The 18,694-nt window shown below is 41.0% G+C and overlaps 1 protein-coding gene across 7 annotated transcripts in view; it reads left to right on the top strand.

Moving 5' to 3' along the window:
* USH1C (USH1 protein network component harmonin) overlaps positions 1–18,694 on the top strand; it is a 108,023-nt gene that overhangs the window by 68,961 nt on the left and 20,368 nt on the right. For 5 of the 7 annotated variants that reach the window (XR_014542383.1, XR_014542384.1, XR_014542385.1 and 2 more), the window contains 11 exons: positions 7,298–7,406; positions 7,496–7,520; positions 8,875–8,932; positions 9,318–9,421; positions 10,039–10,123; positions 10,656–10,715; positions 11,052–11,108; positions 12,467–12,609; positions 13,877–13,942; positions 16,695–16,819; positions 18,135–18,211. Coding sequence is in view for 3 of the 7 variants with exons in the window: in XM_083590060.1 (XP_083446186.1) it covers positions 7,298–7,406; positions 7,496–7,520; positions 8,875–8,932; positions 9,318–9,421; positions 10,039–10,123; positions 10,656–10,715; positions 11,052–11,108; positions 12,467–12,609; positions 13,877–13,942; positions 16,695–16,819; positions 18,135–18,211 (909 nt within the window). In the remaining 4 variants the exon portion in view is untranslated. The remainder of the gene's footprint in view (positions 1–7,297; positions 7,407–7,495; positions 7,521–8,874; positions 8,933–9,317; positions 9,422–10,038; positions 10,124–10,655; positions 10,716–11,051; positions 11,109–12,466; positions 12,610–13,876; positions 13,943–16,694; positions 16,820–18,134; positions 18,212–18,694) is intronic. The other 2 variants (XR_014542386.1, XM_083590059.1) reach the window with 1 other exon arrangement.

Raw genomic sequence — 18,694 nt, forward strand, 5'->3', positions numbered from 1 at the left:
TGTATAGCTAGAAAATATCTTATGTATATATTCTATTATTCAAGTTGGTGGAGTTGCTGCTGCTTCCTGAGAAGGGGAGAGGAGAGGTGGCAGCAAGACTGGTGCAGTGCAACACACTACCATGAGCACCTTGGCTCTACTGGTGTGTTTGCACTGTGCCAACCTCATTGCTGCCTCTACCTCCCAGTAAGCAGCAATGACATGAGCCCCCCACCATACTGTCCAATAGTAATAAGATGTAAGAATACTGTTTATCACTATAAGCCCTTTTTGCCAGGATGTGAGATTTGACCCCTTCAGGGCTCTTATATCCCTTAACCATTACTCTAGAAGCAATGATATTGTTGCTGTATACCAGGACCAGAATGCCTGAGTCACTGCTCTGCACTTCATATTCCAAACTTACTTCACATTAAGTTCTGGATTGGAGTGGTCCATTTATGACAATAAAGACTGTAGGAGGAACCTACCGGTATGTTATGAGCACTACTACACTGACGAACAAGAAAACATGCATAGGACCCATTACAAACCTACACACACAATAAAAATGTGACTTTAATATACAAAAGCATTAGTCTTGCATATATTTTAAAGGTGAAAACTAGCATTTATACACCCATGTGCCCTCTGTAACTGACATGACACATTTTGAAACCAGTGAACTAAGTTTGTTGCTTCATAATGGATATTCACATGCATTCCTATCTCATGAATGGTTTGAAAAAAGCTTAGATCATGAGCCAACCCATACTCAGAAATCTTCTAACAGATGAATAAGAAGGGAACCTCATGAGAGGGGAAAATGTGAATCCATTCCTAGACAAAGGGCATATATGAACAAATAAATCCCACACTTTCCTATTTTGACTTCATTAAAGTACGTATATCTATTTATACCAAACCAGGAATCTCATTTGCAGCAAATGTAGCTCTGCCTTCCTTGTTTGTTGATATGTGATGTTAATAACCAGCTTAAGGTGCCTTCATAATAGTTTGTACAAGACACTTTCTAAAACTTTCTAAGACCAAGTGAACAAGGGGAGTTGACAGGCTGCTCATTGTTCTAAATTGCTGTCTCATGATAAAGCCAAATGCTTCTGAAATTTCACCCATCTGCATTATTTCACTAAATCTCTACACATTTTCCAAGCTAGAAAAAAAATGTAGTCTGGGAAAAGGCATAATGAACTTCTATCATAATATCAGTTTCTGGCTCCTTTTTTCCTATACCATTTTGATCCATCCTCTTGACTATGAGAAAATGAGGTAGTTTTTCCACCACTTAAAGTGTGTATGTGTGTCTGTATAATCAAGATACGTAACTGAAACGTTTGTGGCATTGACCTATTTTCTACTGATTTCTCCTTCTTCTTTTTCCTAAATGGATACAGTTTAGCCTTTTCATGCATTTCATCTGTCTATTTTGTTGCTCTCACAGATACTGTACTCATATCTTTGGGGATTATGTTAACTAAAAAGGCCTGGAGATTATTATGAATAATAGAAGTAAAGGAAGCACTAAAAAAGTAAATCTGAAACCATCATGATTCTGCTCCGTATACTTTAGTAAAAAAAAAAGGCCCCCTTTTCAGACTGTAAAAACAAAGGAATGCATGAAACAATTTTCTATTTTAGTTCCCTGCCCCCTTGTTTTCAGTCCCTTAGTCAATTCTTCTGTAATAACATACTGGTGCTTAATACATTGACAATAGGAAACAGAAAGGTTTTTGCCAGTCTACATTATAGAAAATCTAGCAAACATTTATTTCATGAAGAGTGTAGTTTGCCAATAATGTCTTTAATGGCTATTATTGGAGCATTACAGAGAGAGAGAGAGAGAGAGAGAGAGAGAGAGAGAGAGAGAGAGCGCAATTCATCCAACTTCTTTTGGTGGGGTGGAAATTTGTCCAATTTTGTCTTCCTGTAGTGTGACCAAAAGCCATTAACTCATGTATGTTTTAGACAATATAAGAAGATAGGATTTGTTCTTACACACTGACTGATATTTATACTGGTAGTTGTATAAGTGCCAAATAGTGTTGGTCCACACTCACAAGGAGTCAACCGCTTACTGTGGCAGCCTAATTTATGGAACTCCTTGCAGATACAAAGCCTTGGCAATACGGTCTTCGATACCTGCTAAATACTTTTCGTTTTTGTTTAGGTTTTGTTAAGTCTAGATAATTTCAAAGTGTTGATTTTATCTGGATTGGGTCAATTTTAGTACTTGTTGTAAAGTTTGGTTTTACCAGTATTTTCCAATGGATATTTTATATTCTTTTCTGTAAACTGCTTCGATTATTTTTCTGATCAAATAGTAGATAAGTCTTGTTAAAGAAAGGAGTAAAAATAAATATGTGTGCAGAACCAGCCCCAAAGCCCAGCCACAAGAAGATCAATCTCCCACTGCAAGTCAGTAGAGGGAGCAAGAGGGGCCGCAGGAGACCATGGAGACTGCTGAGGGTGGAGCAAAAGAAGGCATTCTGCATGGACACAGTTTGCATTTGGAAAAGGAAAGAAAGAAGTCTGGCTACTCGCTGGATGGCAAGAAGCAGTCTTTGGGAGAAAGTGAGAACAGGAATTTCTCTGATTTACCTTTGTTACATAATGGTGTATTCAATTGTGTATTCAAATCTGATACACTATGTGACATTTGTACGCAGACGGTGAACAATAAGCAGGAAAGATAAGCAAGAGAAGCATTATGGACATATTTGCCTCCTGAAGCTAACCTCTTCATGCAGAAAATTTTCATTTATGCTGGGGGTGAAAGGACCATAGAGAGAACACACCCTCCTCTCTATCAGTAAGGGATTTTACAGTTTAAAAAATTCCCCAGTAGGTGGAGCAAGCACATCATTCCTAATATCAGTGAAGACAATTATTTTATTCCACTCTCTGCATGCCGTGCAAGTAGTACTTTGAATCTTAACTAAAACCTTTTCCTCCCTGTAGAATTGTTGGCTAATCTTCTAGGAAGGGCTTTTGTGCATTTAGCAAGTGCATGGTATGAACGAAATAATAAGCAACAACAAGGGGAAAGATCTGCTAAATTTGTATCAGTTATGTAGCTATTAATGGCACAGGATGCTTATCTAGAAACAAAACAAGCAGACATTAATGCTCAACTATGTTGCAATGCCCCTGTGATGTTTGCTCTTTCTCACTTTTGTCTTGTTGCACCTTTGTACATATTTCATCTACATCCAGGGTAGCTATCCTGCCTCACATCGTGGGGGGCTAATACAGGCCTCCAAGCAAATTTTTCTAGCCTGCTCTTCCCTCAACCCCACTGATTCAGCAATGGGGAAAAGTAAAAGTTAAAGCAGACTAAGTGTTGGGATGGAACCTTGGTAGCTCCCTCTTTATGCAACGTGTTAAATTGAAAGAGTTTTTAAAAAATGAATTAGTCCTTTGCAATACGGATGACATTTTAAATAGATATTCAAGCACAAAGAGGCAGACATCAAAGTTGCAAAAGCAGCTTCAGGCAAGGCCTGCAATAGGCCGAATTAGATCTCTTATGCAGTGGCAGAAGGGAACTCCGTTGATGGGATCTGGATCCAACTTGTTGAAATTCATCTCAGTCCTAGCAAGTGTGAATACAGTAAAGGGAAAAAGCAACCACATCTGCTTTGCTACACCATTCCAATAGATGAGCGGCACATAATTTCAAACAGAATAATAATAATAATAATAATAATAATTTATTATTTATACCCCGCCCATCTGGCTGGGCCTCCCCAGCCACTCTGGGCGGCTTCCATAAAAACCAAAAATACAATAAAATATCACACGTTAAAAACTTCCCTGAACAGGGCTGCCTTAAGATGTCTTCTGAATGTCACGTAGTTGTTTATCGCTTTGACATCTGCTGGAAGGGCGTTCCACAGGGCGGGTGCCACTACCGAGAAGGCCCTCTGCCTGGTTCCCTGTAGCTTTGCTTCTCGCAATGAGGGAACCGCCAGAAGGCCCTCGGCGCTGGACCTCAGCGTCCGGGCAGAATGATGGGGGTGGAGACGCTCCTTCAGGTATACTGGACCGAGGCCGTTTGGGGCTTTAAAGGTCAGCACCAACACTTTGAATTGTGCTCGGAAACGTACTGGGAGCCAATGTAGGTCTTTCAAGACCGGTGTTATATGGTCTCGGCGGCCGCCCCCAGTCACCAGTCTAGCTGCCGCATTCTGGATTAGTTGTAGTTTCCGAGTCACCTTCAAAGGTAGCCCCACGTAGAGTGCATTGCAGTAGTCCAAGCGGGAGATAACCAGAGCATGCACCACTCTGGCGAGACAGTCCGCAGGCAGATAGGGTCTCAGCCTACGTACCAGATGGAGCTGGTAAACAGCTGCCCTGGACACAGATTTGACCTGTGCCTCCATGGACAGCTGTGAGTCCAAAATGACTCCCAGGCTGCGCACCTGGTCCTTCAGGGGCACAGTTATCCCATTCAGGACCAGGGAATCCTCCACACCTGCCCGCCTCCTGTCCCCCAAAAACAGTATTTCTGTCTTGTCAGGATTCAACCTCAATCTGTTAGCCGCCATCCATCCTCCAACCGCTTCCAGACACTCACACAGGACCTTCACCGCCCTCACTGGTTCTGATTTAAAAGAGAGGTAGAGCTGGGTATCATCCGCATACTGATGAACACCCAGCCCAAACCTCCTGATGATCTCTCCCAGCGGCTGCATGTAAATGTTGAAAAGCATGGGGGAGAGGACAGAACCCTGAGGCACCCCACAAGTGAGAGCCCAGGGGTCTGAACACTCATCCCCCACCACCACTTTCTGAACACGGCCCAGGAGGAAGGAGCGGAACCACTGTATGACAGTGCCTCCAGCTCCCAGCCCCTGAAGACGGTCCAGAAGGATGTTATGTCCAGACGGTCCAGAAGAAGTTAACACTGCTGTAAATAGCAAGGTCTGAGGAAGGGTTTGTGGGCCCCAGAGCAATCCTGGGTCAGGGCTTTCATGCCAGATTGTTGGGGCAAGGTGGTGGTACCTGATTAAATAAGCCGTGGCAAATGAAATTTTAAAAAGACTTATACACACCACAGATCAGGTTCTCTGTGTTTGCCACAGTGATTAAGTGTATCAACTAACATCTGTTTAGCATGTGATTTCCTTGGCTGGAAAATATGGCCTGAAATCAGTTATTTCAGTATTGAATTAAATTAAACTTGACTCATTATGTGAGTAAAACAAGTACCATGCAATGATAACTGATAAGCAAGTGCCGTAAACCAAAGCTGAGCAACAGCCCACTGAAAGAATGCATTGTTCTTGCAGTTCACCTTAGCGTGCCCATACTAGCTTTCCTAGCCCATCAGATGGAAGCAATATCGTTAAAACGAGCTTTTAGTAGACTACAAAGGGAATTAATTGAATTTAGGATTTGATTGAATAAAATGGCATGTAGTCAGTGGTTGGCGCTTATGCAACAAAACTAAAAACAAACCCTTCGCATAATTTAGGCAGTAGCGGACAGTGAGGCAGGGCTGCCCTACTCACCTGAGCTACTTCCGGCTGACTTGCTACTGCATATAGGGAGGGAGAGGGGCAAGGCAGAATCAAAGGCAGCGTGGTGCAAACAAGCCAGCAAGAGCACTGAATTACCTCTGCTGCAGCATTTGCTCCTTGCTGCCACCTTGCCCCTCTCCTTCCCCATCCCAATACACAGCAGAGACTCAGATTTAGGGAGGTCAGGTGAGTGGCACAGGTCCACCACGCCATCCACTGTTGGATCTAGAGGGGCTGCTGTGTGGATTTGTTACAGCAAAAATAGCATGAAGTCTTAAAGACTGACTTAATACGTTGGTCTCAATAAATTCTGGAAACAGCTAGCTCACTACAGAAAATAATTCTCTCTGTGCCTGTTTATTTATTTTGGTCTTGCTATGCCTATTCATCACCAGCAGACACTTATCAAGAGTGGATCTTGAACTCAATGGATTGGACTCTCTGTATTCATTAGCACTGAGCACAGCATAATGGTACACTTCATTGCTATTGACATTTCGGCTTCACTTTGCACCAAAAATAAAAATATTCTCTACGTACTCGGGATATATATTTACCTACTTATTTAGGTGAACACTACATACATCTAATGAACTTACATAGTTTATGTATTTGAAGGTGTCATGCAACATTGTGGTCTTCACTAGAATTTTACTATGTAATTTAGTCTTTGCATCATTTGCTATGCTCAGTCTTTAGTTGTTGCTGTTAAGAGACTGCAAAATTTTACTGCCTCCATGTGGAGACGGTCTAAAAGCACTTACTCATGTTAGTGGCTAGGTTGTTGGTATGCAATATATATCTATTGTCCTGAACATTGAATTAAATGAAGTAATGTACTCTAGACTTTAGCTGGATGTCTAAAGTAAGTAACTATTAATTTAGGTCCATCACCAGGTTATTTATGGCAGAATGCAATGCAATGAAACTGCGTAGATTATACTGCGTAGATTATACTGAACTATTCCCTAGGGCTTAACAGCAGGAAATGCAAGTCAATGACCAAATAATATACTCCATCAAAGTATACAAAGGATACAGTCCATCCCAGAATCAGCTTTGATGTATGATCCCAAAACTGTACCTTCAATGGCTTGGATCCTAAGTTGCTCTTCTATTCATAGGACTTTTCCTCTTAATGAAATTCTCTCTGATCCTGCTGGCAGATAGTGGAAGGGAGACTATTTTCACCAATTCCTCCTTTCCCCTGCACCCTCAGGGTCACCTCTCATGGTGCTTCAGATGGTCCTCTAACCCTGTAGAGAAGATTTTTGGAGGTCACAGGTGGAAAGGGGAATTAGTGAGCAATCTATTCCATTCACTCAGAGTTCCATTCACTCAGAGTTGGGATCTGAGCTGATACACATAAAATAGCTGAAAGAAATAAAGGATTACTGGACAAAACAATAATGTACTTCTCAGCAAGGGAGCATATATAGGCTGCTCAGATGTGATCAAGCAACTGCATAAAACTTGAAAGTTGTCATTTGCCCATTCCCAAAGATGTGTTCCATTAATTTCACAGCAGGATATGTCTCATTTCTACACAAAAAAGCCTTCTTTCAAATGGATTGCCAATTTGAAATTGTTTGTTCCTTCTGAAACACACTATATAAAATACTATTTTCACAGAATCTTAGAACTGTAGAGTTGAGAGTGATCACAAGGGTCATCTAGTTCAACTCTCTGCAGTGCAGCAATCTTTTGTCCAACATGGGGCTTGAACCCACGACCCCAACTCAGCTTCCATCTCTCTCTCTCTTTTTTAAACTAAGGTTGGAGATGAGATTGTTCGAATAAATGGATACTCCATTTCTTCATGTACCCATGAAGAAGTGATTAATCTTATTCGCACAAAGAAAATTGTGTCTATAAAAGTGAGACGTGAGTAGAACATTGTTTTGATTTTTTGCTAAAATTCCCATACTTTTGTGCTATTGTGGCAACTGACAGTAAACTTTATTTCATTGCAGACGTTGGCATGATACCTGTGAAAAGGTAATTGTCTTTTGGCTAAATGCATATTTTACATACAATATGGAATGTATCTAATAATTTACAGTGGTACCTCGAGTTACAAACGCCTCAGGTTACAAACGCTTCAGGTTACAAACTCCACTAACCTGGAAGAGTTACCTCAAGATGAGAACTTTGCCCCAGGATGAGAATGGAAATCGTGTGCTGGTGGTGCAGCGGCAGCAAGAGGCCCCATTAGCGAAAGTGCGCCTCTAGTTAAGAACAGTTTCAGGTTAAGAACGGACCTCTGGAACAAATTAAGTTCATAACTAGAGGTACCACTGTACACTGCTTCTGTCAGTTTCCTCTGCTTAGTAACATCACATTTTGAAAACTACAGAGTTTTATGTTGTTGCCTTCCATCTTTCTCGGGATACAATGTAGTACACCTCCGGTGGGGGAGTCAAACAGCTGCATTAGCAGCACTCAAGTGACCTCCCTAGGGCACAAGCCTGGGCAGTGTATATGGAGGTCTTGGGCTGCCAAGGTAACTGGGCCTCTGGGCCTCTGGGCCTCAGTGATGTGGTCCAGAGGAAAGCAGAGCAATACATTTGGCACTAGCTCGGCTGCAGGAATTGTCGGAAGGAGGTGTACAAGTTGCCATCCAACCATAGCCTTTTCTTCTCCCTCTACAACACATACAAAAACTACCTTCTTGACTGTTGGACCCACTATTGGTCTCATCTGCTCAATCTGCCAAAGCCTGTCTTTGCATGCAGTGGAAGTCCCTAACTCACTGTGGGTTTGAGACCCTTTGGCTACCTTCACCTGAATTAGCTGTCAGTCAAAGCTGTTTCCTGGGGTGTGGCCACTGTTGCATGCTGACAGCTTCTAGGAGTCGCAGGTGAGAGCTGAGTGCAGGGTGGGGACCAAAGGTGAGCAAACTACCCCAGAAGTAGCACGCTGTGTCCTGCACAGTTTTATTTCAATGGGATTTAGCCCATACAAGTCTATGTTGAATTGGAGCCATTCACTTTACCTGAGGTTTTTCCTTTTAAAAAGCCATTATGCTCCTAAAGTGCTTTTATTAAAATTATTTGTGACCAAAGTTCAACTAACACAATCTTACTTGACCTGTAAATTAACAGCTAGCATTTAACTCTGTATATTGGGGGTCATATGGCTTACAGCCAAACAAGTATTAGCTCTCCAAAGCCTTTTAAAATCACCAACAGCCAGCTGACAGAAAACTGTTTAAACATCCCGACTGGTCCACAGCAAGGGGAATTTAGGTTGCAACCCAACATCAAGAGGTGTGGTATGAAAGCATCCACAGTGCATTACTTATTTCAGCATCTTTTCTTTGTTCATATCTAACCACTTATATATTTTCTAGTTCTACTGATGAGCCTCTCAAGTGGCAGTTTGTAGACCAATTTGTATCAGATCCTGGGGTAAGCATTAAGAAAATAACATTTGCTGCAAATTTTAAAGTCTGTGCTCATAATAAAATTTTGCATTGGACCTATTTTTATAATATAGTGCTTTGGGCACTGTACAAAATTGTTTGGTTTACACTGAGCACATTTGGAATGGGATGACTGTATGAATTATATATTTCCAAAACACTTTTGGATATAGGCACATGGAGAATTGAGTTCATTGTATGATAATGCTATGTGTAAACCTATCAACAATAACTTATGTATTTCCTTCAGTATCCCCCGATGCTTTGCTAAACTTTATCTAGACTTTGATGGTGGGCAAAAAATCAGCATGCCTTTTTAGCTAGTGGACTTCAATGTCAGAAACTCTGTTGCCCTAATTTTTGCATTTTAGGAAGGTAAAAGCAGTGTTGCAGGTCTTGCATCATCTGGAGGAAAAAACCACAAAGAAAAGAAAGTTTTCATTAGCTTGATTGGTACAAAGGGCATGGGATGCAGGTGAGCTGCCATTTATTTCTCATGACTCATTTCATCTGGAAAATATAATGGATGTGATCTAGCCAAAATTAAGAAGGGTTTAACTGTGACTGGATCTTAAGTTAAATATATTTATGCAAATGATAGTGTTCAGAACCAGATATAAGCTGCTGCACACATCACTTGTCCATTATTGGTCAAAGCTGCAACTCTTTTCGTCTTTGGGTAATGTGTACTGACGGTAGGCCTCTCTTTATTGAAATCCTGTGCAAAGAATTGTTCATTACCAATAATTAATGAGGTCACAAAATCAATTGATTCTATCCTCTTCTCATATGGACTAAGGCATGACTCGATTTCTTTTATACAGTACTTCTTTGGCATGCTGAAAAAAGTTGTGCCATGTCTAATTGTGCAACAGTGTTGACTGTGATAGAATATTAGTGTTAGTGGGTTGTTACAGATCCTATGGCACCAATAGAGCTTAAATGAGGTACATTTGCTGTACATCTGATCCAATGTATTCTCATCAATCTGAAAGTAACCAAGTTATTTACAGTACTTGGTTATTTGACCATGATTGTTTACTTGCATTATTCCATTGTGTAATATCATTTTGTTTTCATTGTTTATTCCAGCATTTCCAGTGGTCCCACACAAAAACCAGGCATTTTCATAAGTAATGTTAAACCACATTCTCTGTCTGCAGAAGTAGGATTAGAGGTAAGCGTAATGATGATGAAGCCATCTGGTTCCATGATAGCCCCATGCTGTCCCCTCTGCCGACAGAAGGCATCTATTAGAGGAAAGGGGAGGGAAGAAATTTTGAGAGTTCTCTATTGTCCTCACATCTTCAATCTACTCCAGAGTGTGCTTCAGTCCTCCAGGGCAGAATTTGGGACATACAGAGGTCTGCAACAAAACGAGAACAACCAAGAATTGCCATCTTCCCTGTACTATGGATGGATGCCTCCCATCAACAGAGGGGACAGCACTGGTTATTGTCCATGGCAGGTCTTATGTTGAAATGGCCATGTTAAAGGAAACAAAATCAGTGGTGTCTTCCAGACACCAATGCAAAGTGAATAAATTCAATAAGATTGAAAAGTTAAAAAATATCCCAATGTTTACCTTAATCTTCAAACTAGTTGTTCTGAAGTGGTCTCACTTTTCTGAAACAACTGGTTTGAGAACTGAAGTCTGTGTGAGAACTCTGCTGAAGCTTCAAGTATTTTGTTTGTTTCCTTGCTTTCAGGTTGGTGATCAGATTGTTGAAGTAAATGGAATGGACTTTTCTAATGTGGATCACAAAGAGGTAATGAAAAAGGCCAAGTTGTCCTATTCTCATAAATCGAAAATGGACATCTTACACTAACTTTTAAATCAATCTGTTTCACAACTCTCAGATTTTTAGGATTCAGCCAACAAATATTGGAGTATAGTTTAAAATGTTTGAATCCAGACACTGCTCTCACTACAAAGTCATCTGCATTGTTTTAACTGTCCTGCTCTTAGAATGAGATTCAGTCAGCATCATTACCAGGTGGAGAGGGTGCCACTGTAGTTGTGCTGTGTACACCTTTGCAGCTGGACAAAGACATGCATGTAAATATATTATCCTTTCCTCTCCCCCACCCCACCATTTTTTTAGGCTGTGAAGGTGTTGAAAAGCAGTCAAACCCTGACTATCACGGTTGTAACTGGAGCTGTAAGTATGAATGTCATCGTAATCAGCAAAGACCCTGTGAAAATCTAGAAAGCCACTGTATTCACACTGGTTCTCAAAGTACATATGCTAGCCAGAAACTAGGGATGGGAGACATATACTCAATTTCAGTATAATCTAGATTCAAATTGGTTGTTTGGGGCTTAAGTAGTTTAAGTAACTTATGAACATCTGAATGTCATCTTTTAGAGACATCAGCAGTTCACTGATCAGTTCCTCTGAACTGGTTGTATTTTGTTGTGCATATTATTTTGTTCATTTTGTGGCATGTGAAAATATTTTAGAACCTCAAATAAGCCTTGAAGGTTCAAGGGAGAGTTAGAAATCCTTCCAGAGGGCAACATATTTACCCCATAGTTCTCATTTACTCCTGCACATGGAACCACAGGGAAAGCAGCCATGAAAAATTGTCTTCTGTAGCTGGCCAAATAAGTCATTGCCTGTTTGTTACAATGATCATGTATGAATGCAGTGCATCTGCACCACAGCCCACAAGGGTACACAGCTCTGCAAGTGACTTAAATCAATTTCACTAACATTAATCATGTTTCAACATAGTATAGCTCTCCCATCAAACATGACACTGTGCTTAGACTGATTTTCAGCTACATTTTTTGACCCATTCTTTCAAATGAATAAAGGGGAAAAATAAGATAGCAGTGTGACTAACCTAGTTCCTAAAATATATTGCCATTCCCCTCACAACACAGTCAGAATGCTTGTATAACCAGCTAGGCATAACACCTCTTGATGCTGTAGACACACCATTCAGTGTGAAAATATGCAGTTACAAGAAGATAGAGGTGAGGCTACCACTTCTGAAATACTGTATACACATTGAAGGTAATGACAGTGTCAAGCACAAAGCTAAAGTCAAAAAGCATGGCATTTCATGTATCTAAAATAGACTTATAATCAGACATATATAAATCTGAGTTTCACACTAATAATCTGGATTTCATATTTCTCGTAATGAAACCCCCTCCAAAAAAAAAGAACTAATAAAATTGAAAATTTTGCAACATTTTGTATTCACTTAAAAGAGGTTTTACATTCCTACTGATGGCTAGATAGATAGATGATAGATGAGAGAGATAGATGAGAGAGAGAGAGAGATATCTTATTTATAAGATTTACAAATCTAAGTCATAAAATTTATTACCAATCAATAACTACAATAGCTCTTTTTTATACATCTGCTAGATAAAAGCAACAATTTTCATTGCCTAGGGAAAAAGGTATTGTCAATGTGTATTACCTGGCAGATCTTCAAAGGGAGAAGAAGTCTATACAAATTTGCTAACAAAACTTAATTAACAGGGATTTGAAATAATATTTAGGGGAAGGAGCTGTTTATGACTGAAGAGGAGAAGCAGAGGGAAGAGACTAGCCGTGAGTTGGAGCGGCAAGAACTGATGCGCCAGAAGAGGCTTGCACTGGAGACCAATAAGATCCTGAAAGAACAGCAAGAAAAGGAGAAATTGTAAGATCTTGGGGATGCATCAGGTTTGCTAAATTAACTGTGGCATAAATGTGCTAGTGCTGAGGCTTATCGTGTGTAGGAAACTTCTTAACTAACTTTGCCTTCTTCTGGAGGCCTCAGGGCACTGCTGTGACTATCATTCTCAATTGAGATTGTTGTGACTTCTGGGCAGTACATTAGATTTCTTGGCAGCTGGTAGATAGGAAATTTGATGTTGAACAGTGTGGCGTTAAATGCAAAAAAAGCATAACATAGCCTTTGGGGGGGGGCGAACCCAACAACTTCAATTACCAGTATGTGTCCTGATTTACAAAGCAATACACAGGGCCAGCCAACCCATGAGGCAAGGTGAGGCTTGCTGTCTCAGGTGGCAGGATCCACAGGGACAGCAGATCCAGCTTCCAAGGAAGGCATCGCCTGCTGCTTCCACCATGTTGGCAACAACAGGTGCGGTGTACACCTTGGATGAAGGATCTGCCACCTCCGCAGCAGCCACTACCCCTCTTGGCAAATAGGAGGCGCTGCAGGTGTCCTCCCACCCTTGCTCCTTATTCCTCCCTCCCCACCTTGTTTCCAATGTATCTTCAACAACTTTCACATGATTTTTTCATGTGAAATTCAACATTTTGATGAATAAAGCCCAGACTGCAGTCTTGATCGGTCATACTACAAGCAACCCTAACTACTTTTGCAAGACAAGGTATGAGCCTAACATTAGGGTGGCAACATTGTTGAGAGATGACAGGGGGGAAATCAGGAAATCTCGCAGTTCCCATGTACTCATCTCATATTTGAGTACGTGCTTGGAGCTTCCCATGCTTATTAAATATTTGTGGTGGAAAGCTTGTCTTTAAAAAAGCAGTGTCAGAGGGTACCAAAGAAGGCTGCTGAATTTGTGACTCATTGGACTGTACACAGTCTGGTCTATGCATGTTAGTTCTCCTGCTCTTGCAGTTTCAGGCAGGAAACCAAAGCAAGAAGCTTAGTAAAATGCTGGTGGGCCACCAGTTATGTCTGATGGGCTAGATAGGTCTAGTTCAGGCATAGGCAAACTCAGCCCTCCAGATGTTTTGGGACTACAACTCCCATCATCCCTAGCTAACAAGACCAGTGGTCAGGGATGATGGGAATTGTAGTCCCAAAACATCTGAAGGGCTGAGTTTGCCTGTGCCTGGTTTAGCTGGTCAAAAGCATTTTCTTATCAAAGTTATTTTTCCATATACTGTAGTTAGGTTAAAAACTCCAAATTGTTCCCCCTTTTTTGTAGGCGAAAAATGGAGATTGCACAAAAAGCTGCAGAGGAGGAGGAAAGATACCGTAAAGAAATCGAACAGTTAAGTTATCTCTTAGTTCATTTCTCTCCCGCACGCACACACCTGCATTTGGTTATTTTCCCTCTATGATTCCTTTTTTAAAAGGATTTTATGGTTTGGGGAAAGAGTGAAGCAGGATAGATGCATTGTCATTCCACTCCCCTGTCAAAGCCCCCTACCCTGCACCACTTCAAACTACAGAAGGATAAATCACGTGTCCTCCCCGGTATAAAAGCTCCCTGCACACAGAAAACCAGTATGTGAGGGAGAAGTCTTCCCTAGAATGCTTCCCCTTGACACTGGCAAGGGCTGTATTGCCATGCACTCCTTCTGCCTGCAATCCAACGTGGTACAGCACAAGAAAGCCAGTACCAGGTGCTATTTCTGAATTTGCAGCTTGACTCTCAGTTTTAAATTTATTGCAGTCTCAAATTATTGAGGCATCCATATGTCCATAACTGTTTGTTTGTTTGTTTGAATGCCTAACCTTCCCACACCTAAGGCTCAAAGTAATTAGCAATGGCATTAGGAAAGAAATATGAAAGTCCAATAAAATAGCTGAAATCCAAAATAAATCCCATTTGCCAATGGAACCTCAAAATCAGTCTGAGGGAAACACGTAGGTATATACTGTTATAGTGACAAAACGCATTGTGCTTGCTACATGTTCACTTTACACATTGCTTTCCATGAAGCATGCACAGCAGTCATGATATTCTGCCGCTTGACTACAGATCCTTCCAACTGATCTACACTGTTGCCCTTCTGTGTGGCAAATGCCTGCATCAGCTCCCTGAAAACGGGATCCTGCATGAAATCCTAACTAATCTCAGGGAGCTGTGAAGAAAACTGGCTGAATAATGGGCTCTATTAGAATGCATTTCCGTATGGTGGCATTGCAAGTTAGGGTACCATGGGAATGATCGTGTCCCAAATGTTGAGGTTCAGCAGTGGGGAGGTGGAGGTGGTGGGGAGGTTGGTACAATGCAGATACCCCAGCAGGATTGCTGGGGTCTTCCTGTTGCCTCTCTTCTCCCCCTCCCAGTATGCAACATTGACTCCCTGTTTGGAAGATAGTGTAGAGGCTTAGTACCACCTGACTAGCCAATTCCATTCAGATCACTGGATCATGGATTTAATCCATGTTTAACTTAACTGCCAGCTTTAATGTTCACTTGTTTACGTATCAGTGTATATAGAGGGCAGGGCTCCATGGTAATTAACCTGCCACATGGTGTTTACAGTCTGAAATTTAGCACAGAGGAAAACAACAGAGGAGGTGGAAGATAGTAGAGATGGGGTAAACTGGGAAGGAATATGCAGCTGTTTCAGCTGCATGTGACTTGGGTCTTACAGACTAAGTTGCAGTAGGGCATGGGAATAGGGGTGGTGCCAAAAGATTAACTGGAAGCTTTACTGGAAGCAAATGTGCTGGTGCAGTTTACTCACATTGCTCATCCTAAGCTGAGATATTTAAGTATAAGCCAGACTATTGGAAATATTTGGATCCTGTTTTAACTCCAGTTCCTAAAGTAAACAAACAAACAAACAAAAACATAGAGCATGAGGCTCTATGGCTCTTTCTTGTGCATTTTACCCATAAATTATGAGCAGGTTGAGATGTTAACCATCTCAAAATCATGATGAAACTCATGGTCAGGTTTGCTAAAGTTATGTAATTATTGCCTTACCTACACCATTTTGTAGTGTTAAGAGTGTATTAGTTTGCACCGTGTGATTCTTCTCCTCCTGTTGCTTTTGCATTGTAAGAGATCTGAAAAACTGGTTTTTATGTGTGCATGTTAACACTTGTGCAGCAGTTGGGGCTTTGTTTTTAAGTGGTTCCAGGGCTTGGACTCATGTCACTGGAGTTGGTCCAGGAGAGTCTAAAATGTGCAGCAGGAATGGGGAATCGGTGATCCTCCAGAAGTTTTGTGAATTACATTTCATTTCATCCTTTACCTTTGGCCATGCTGGCAGATACTGATGGGAACTAAAGCCCAACCACATATACAGAACTACGGGTCTCTCATATCTGGTATACAGTGTAAAAATATGAGGAAACTGGGTTCCAGAAGCTGGCCCAAAAGTAAAAGGCTAGGGTGATTATTTTTTGTTCAGTAGAAACACTAGATCTAGCCAAAGTTAGAATTTTTTTAGCTCCATTTATTTCAATGGGGAAAAAACTAATCTCTTCAGCTGAAATAAATAAGAGTACTTAACTTTGGCTGACTCACACTTCATTTTAATATGCAGTTGAAAGGTCTGGATATTTTTAAAGTGTAAGTGATGAAAGATAAAATAAGCAAACTCAAGTGTTCCCATGTTAAACTAAGCCAAACTATGGCTTAGTGTGAGCAAGCAAGCATGCTGGTACCCAGAGCAAAAATCATGGCTGCTTCACTCCTCCTGTGGTCCTACTGTGCACTGCTTGTAAGTAAGCCATGGTTTGGGCTACTATTGCATGGAAACCTAGGCTCATGGTTTGTCTTGCTTCAAACAAACCATGAACTGAAAGTGTTTTTTTGCTTACCACTGGAGGTTTGTTTAGAGGAGACGAAACACTAAGCTGGTTTCACACATAATGATAAATAAAACTATGGTTTCGCTTCAGGTAGTGTAGTAGGACTAAGTGAAGAAGGGAAGTGGCCATGTTTTTTGCCATGTGTGCCACACTCTTGCTCAGCTATGCTTAGTCGTACATGTGAACTGGGCCAGTCAGCCTCCATTTAAAAAAAGAAATCCAACTGAATACTTTATACTCCTTTTCAGGATAAAGGCAGAAGAGGAGAAATTTAAAAAGCAATGGGAAGAAGACTGGGGTCATAAAGAGCAATCAAAGCCTCCCAAAACTGTAGTTGCAGAAGTACATAGGCCTCCTCATCATAAACATCGAAGTAAGTAAAAAAATATTCATCCAAGAAATTGTTAGAACATCATTAACTACAACTTACAACTCTGTATTTCTCACAAAACATCTGCTTGGTGAGAAGCTAATGCCTTTGGGCTGTGGAAATGAGTGCCTGGTGTAGTCATTGATTCTTTTCCTCTTTCTATTAACTTGATTAAGTGTTACAGATTCAGGGGAGCTTTTAATAAGAAGGAAGATAAAAATGAACTGAGGAAGAAAAAGTAGAACTCAGTTCCACACAACACAACACATCAAAACAAGGATTAGTTCCAAGAGATCAGTACAGTTGTACCTTGGTTTTCGAACAGCTTAGTTCTCGAACGTTTTGGCTCCCAAACACCGCAAACCCAGAAGTGACTGTTCAAGTTTGCGAACTATTTTTGGAAGCCGAATGTCTACTAGGGCTTCCGCGGCTTCCGATTGGCTGCAGGAAGCTTCTGCAACCAATCAGAAGCCGCGCTTTGATTTCTGGAACGGAAATACAGAACGGACTTCTGGAACGGATTCTGTTCGACTTCCAAGGTATGACTGTACTGGTTGCCTGACTGTTTGGACAGTCAGAATCATTATAGAATCATTTTCACTGCTGTGTTGTGACTTCTGGCTGTAATGGATGGGTGGGTGGCATTTCAATTCATTCTAGAATAGCATTGCAGAATCCTTTCTGCCCAGTCCTCCAGAGTCCAGAAGTAGAGGGTTCGTTTGCAGAACAGCACTATAATGCCCAGTCCCTTTTGAATAGTATATGTGTTTAAAAATAAGTGTTCTTGCTTGAACCATAGAGTTCATCTGATTGTCAAATATATAGCCGGTGAATCAATCAGCTTGCTCCATTATATGAATTCCCCACAGCTCTCCTTCCATATTACACCAGTGTAGCTGTCTCTATTCAGCTCTATTTACATATATGTGTTCCAAAATAGCACTTGTAAAGAGACCACTCTTCTCTCACAATTTCATTATACTGATTACAGTTTCCAATACTAGCGTAGTATCTCTAAGGCTAGGGATGGAGAGAACAAGGAAGTGACTTGCACTGAATTTAATCCTCCGCTGCCTTGATGAATTAAAACATGAAATGGGATGATACAGAGATGTCAGTTGTCAGTAAGCCCCTTCTCTTCTTTAGCTGTTGAAAGCTTCTTCAGCTTCCTCAAAAATTAAATCAGAAGAAAACATGCCTAACTTCTTCAGGGACTCTCCCTTTGTGTCAGTTCTTTCCAATCCATTGGCGGTGTGGAACACCCAAAGTATTATCATTTCTTTTCCCCCTCTGTTTCTTTCTTCCTCTGTTTCTCTAGTAGATGTAGATGAAACTGCACTTGACCATTCTGCGGCAGGTGATATGGCTGGAATGAAGTCGAAAGAGAGTCAACAGGTTTGCTGTAACACCTTGGCTTCCTATCTTGACTTTGATGCTTCCTGCACTCCTCTTCCTCCTGACAGTCAGTCTTAATGATGGATTGGCCTACACTTGTCTTCCTTATTCCACAATTATTTTCTTAGGGACACTACTTATAGTAACTTGCTATGCTAGACACGTATATATAAATATGGAGCAAGTAAGGAATGTCGTGCATGATCTTTGAGCAATACAGGAAATAATACTGGATTCGCCCAGCAAGGGATTTTTATGGGTCCTGTTTTCTAATACTGGAAACTAGAACAGCGTTCTGGGGTGGCTCAACTCATGCTGTGAGAACCCAGGAGTAAGCTAAGAAACTAGCCTGTTACATTTTTGCTAAATGTTCATTGAGCACAGTACATCAGGATGTAAAGCCTATAGAATCGGGCAAAATAGAATTCATAAAAATGTAATAGTTTGTTACATTAATTCTGATTCAGTAAATTTGTCTAATAG

The sequence above is a fragment of the Podarcis filfolensis genome (genome assembly GCF_964270895.1).
Source record: "Podarcis filfolensis genome assembly, chromosome: 1".
Taxonomy (NCBI): domain Eukaryota; kingdom Metazoa; phylum Chordata; class Lepidosauria; order Squamata; family Lacertidae; genus Podarcis; species Podarcis filfolensis.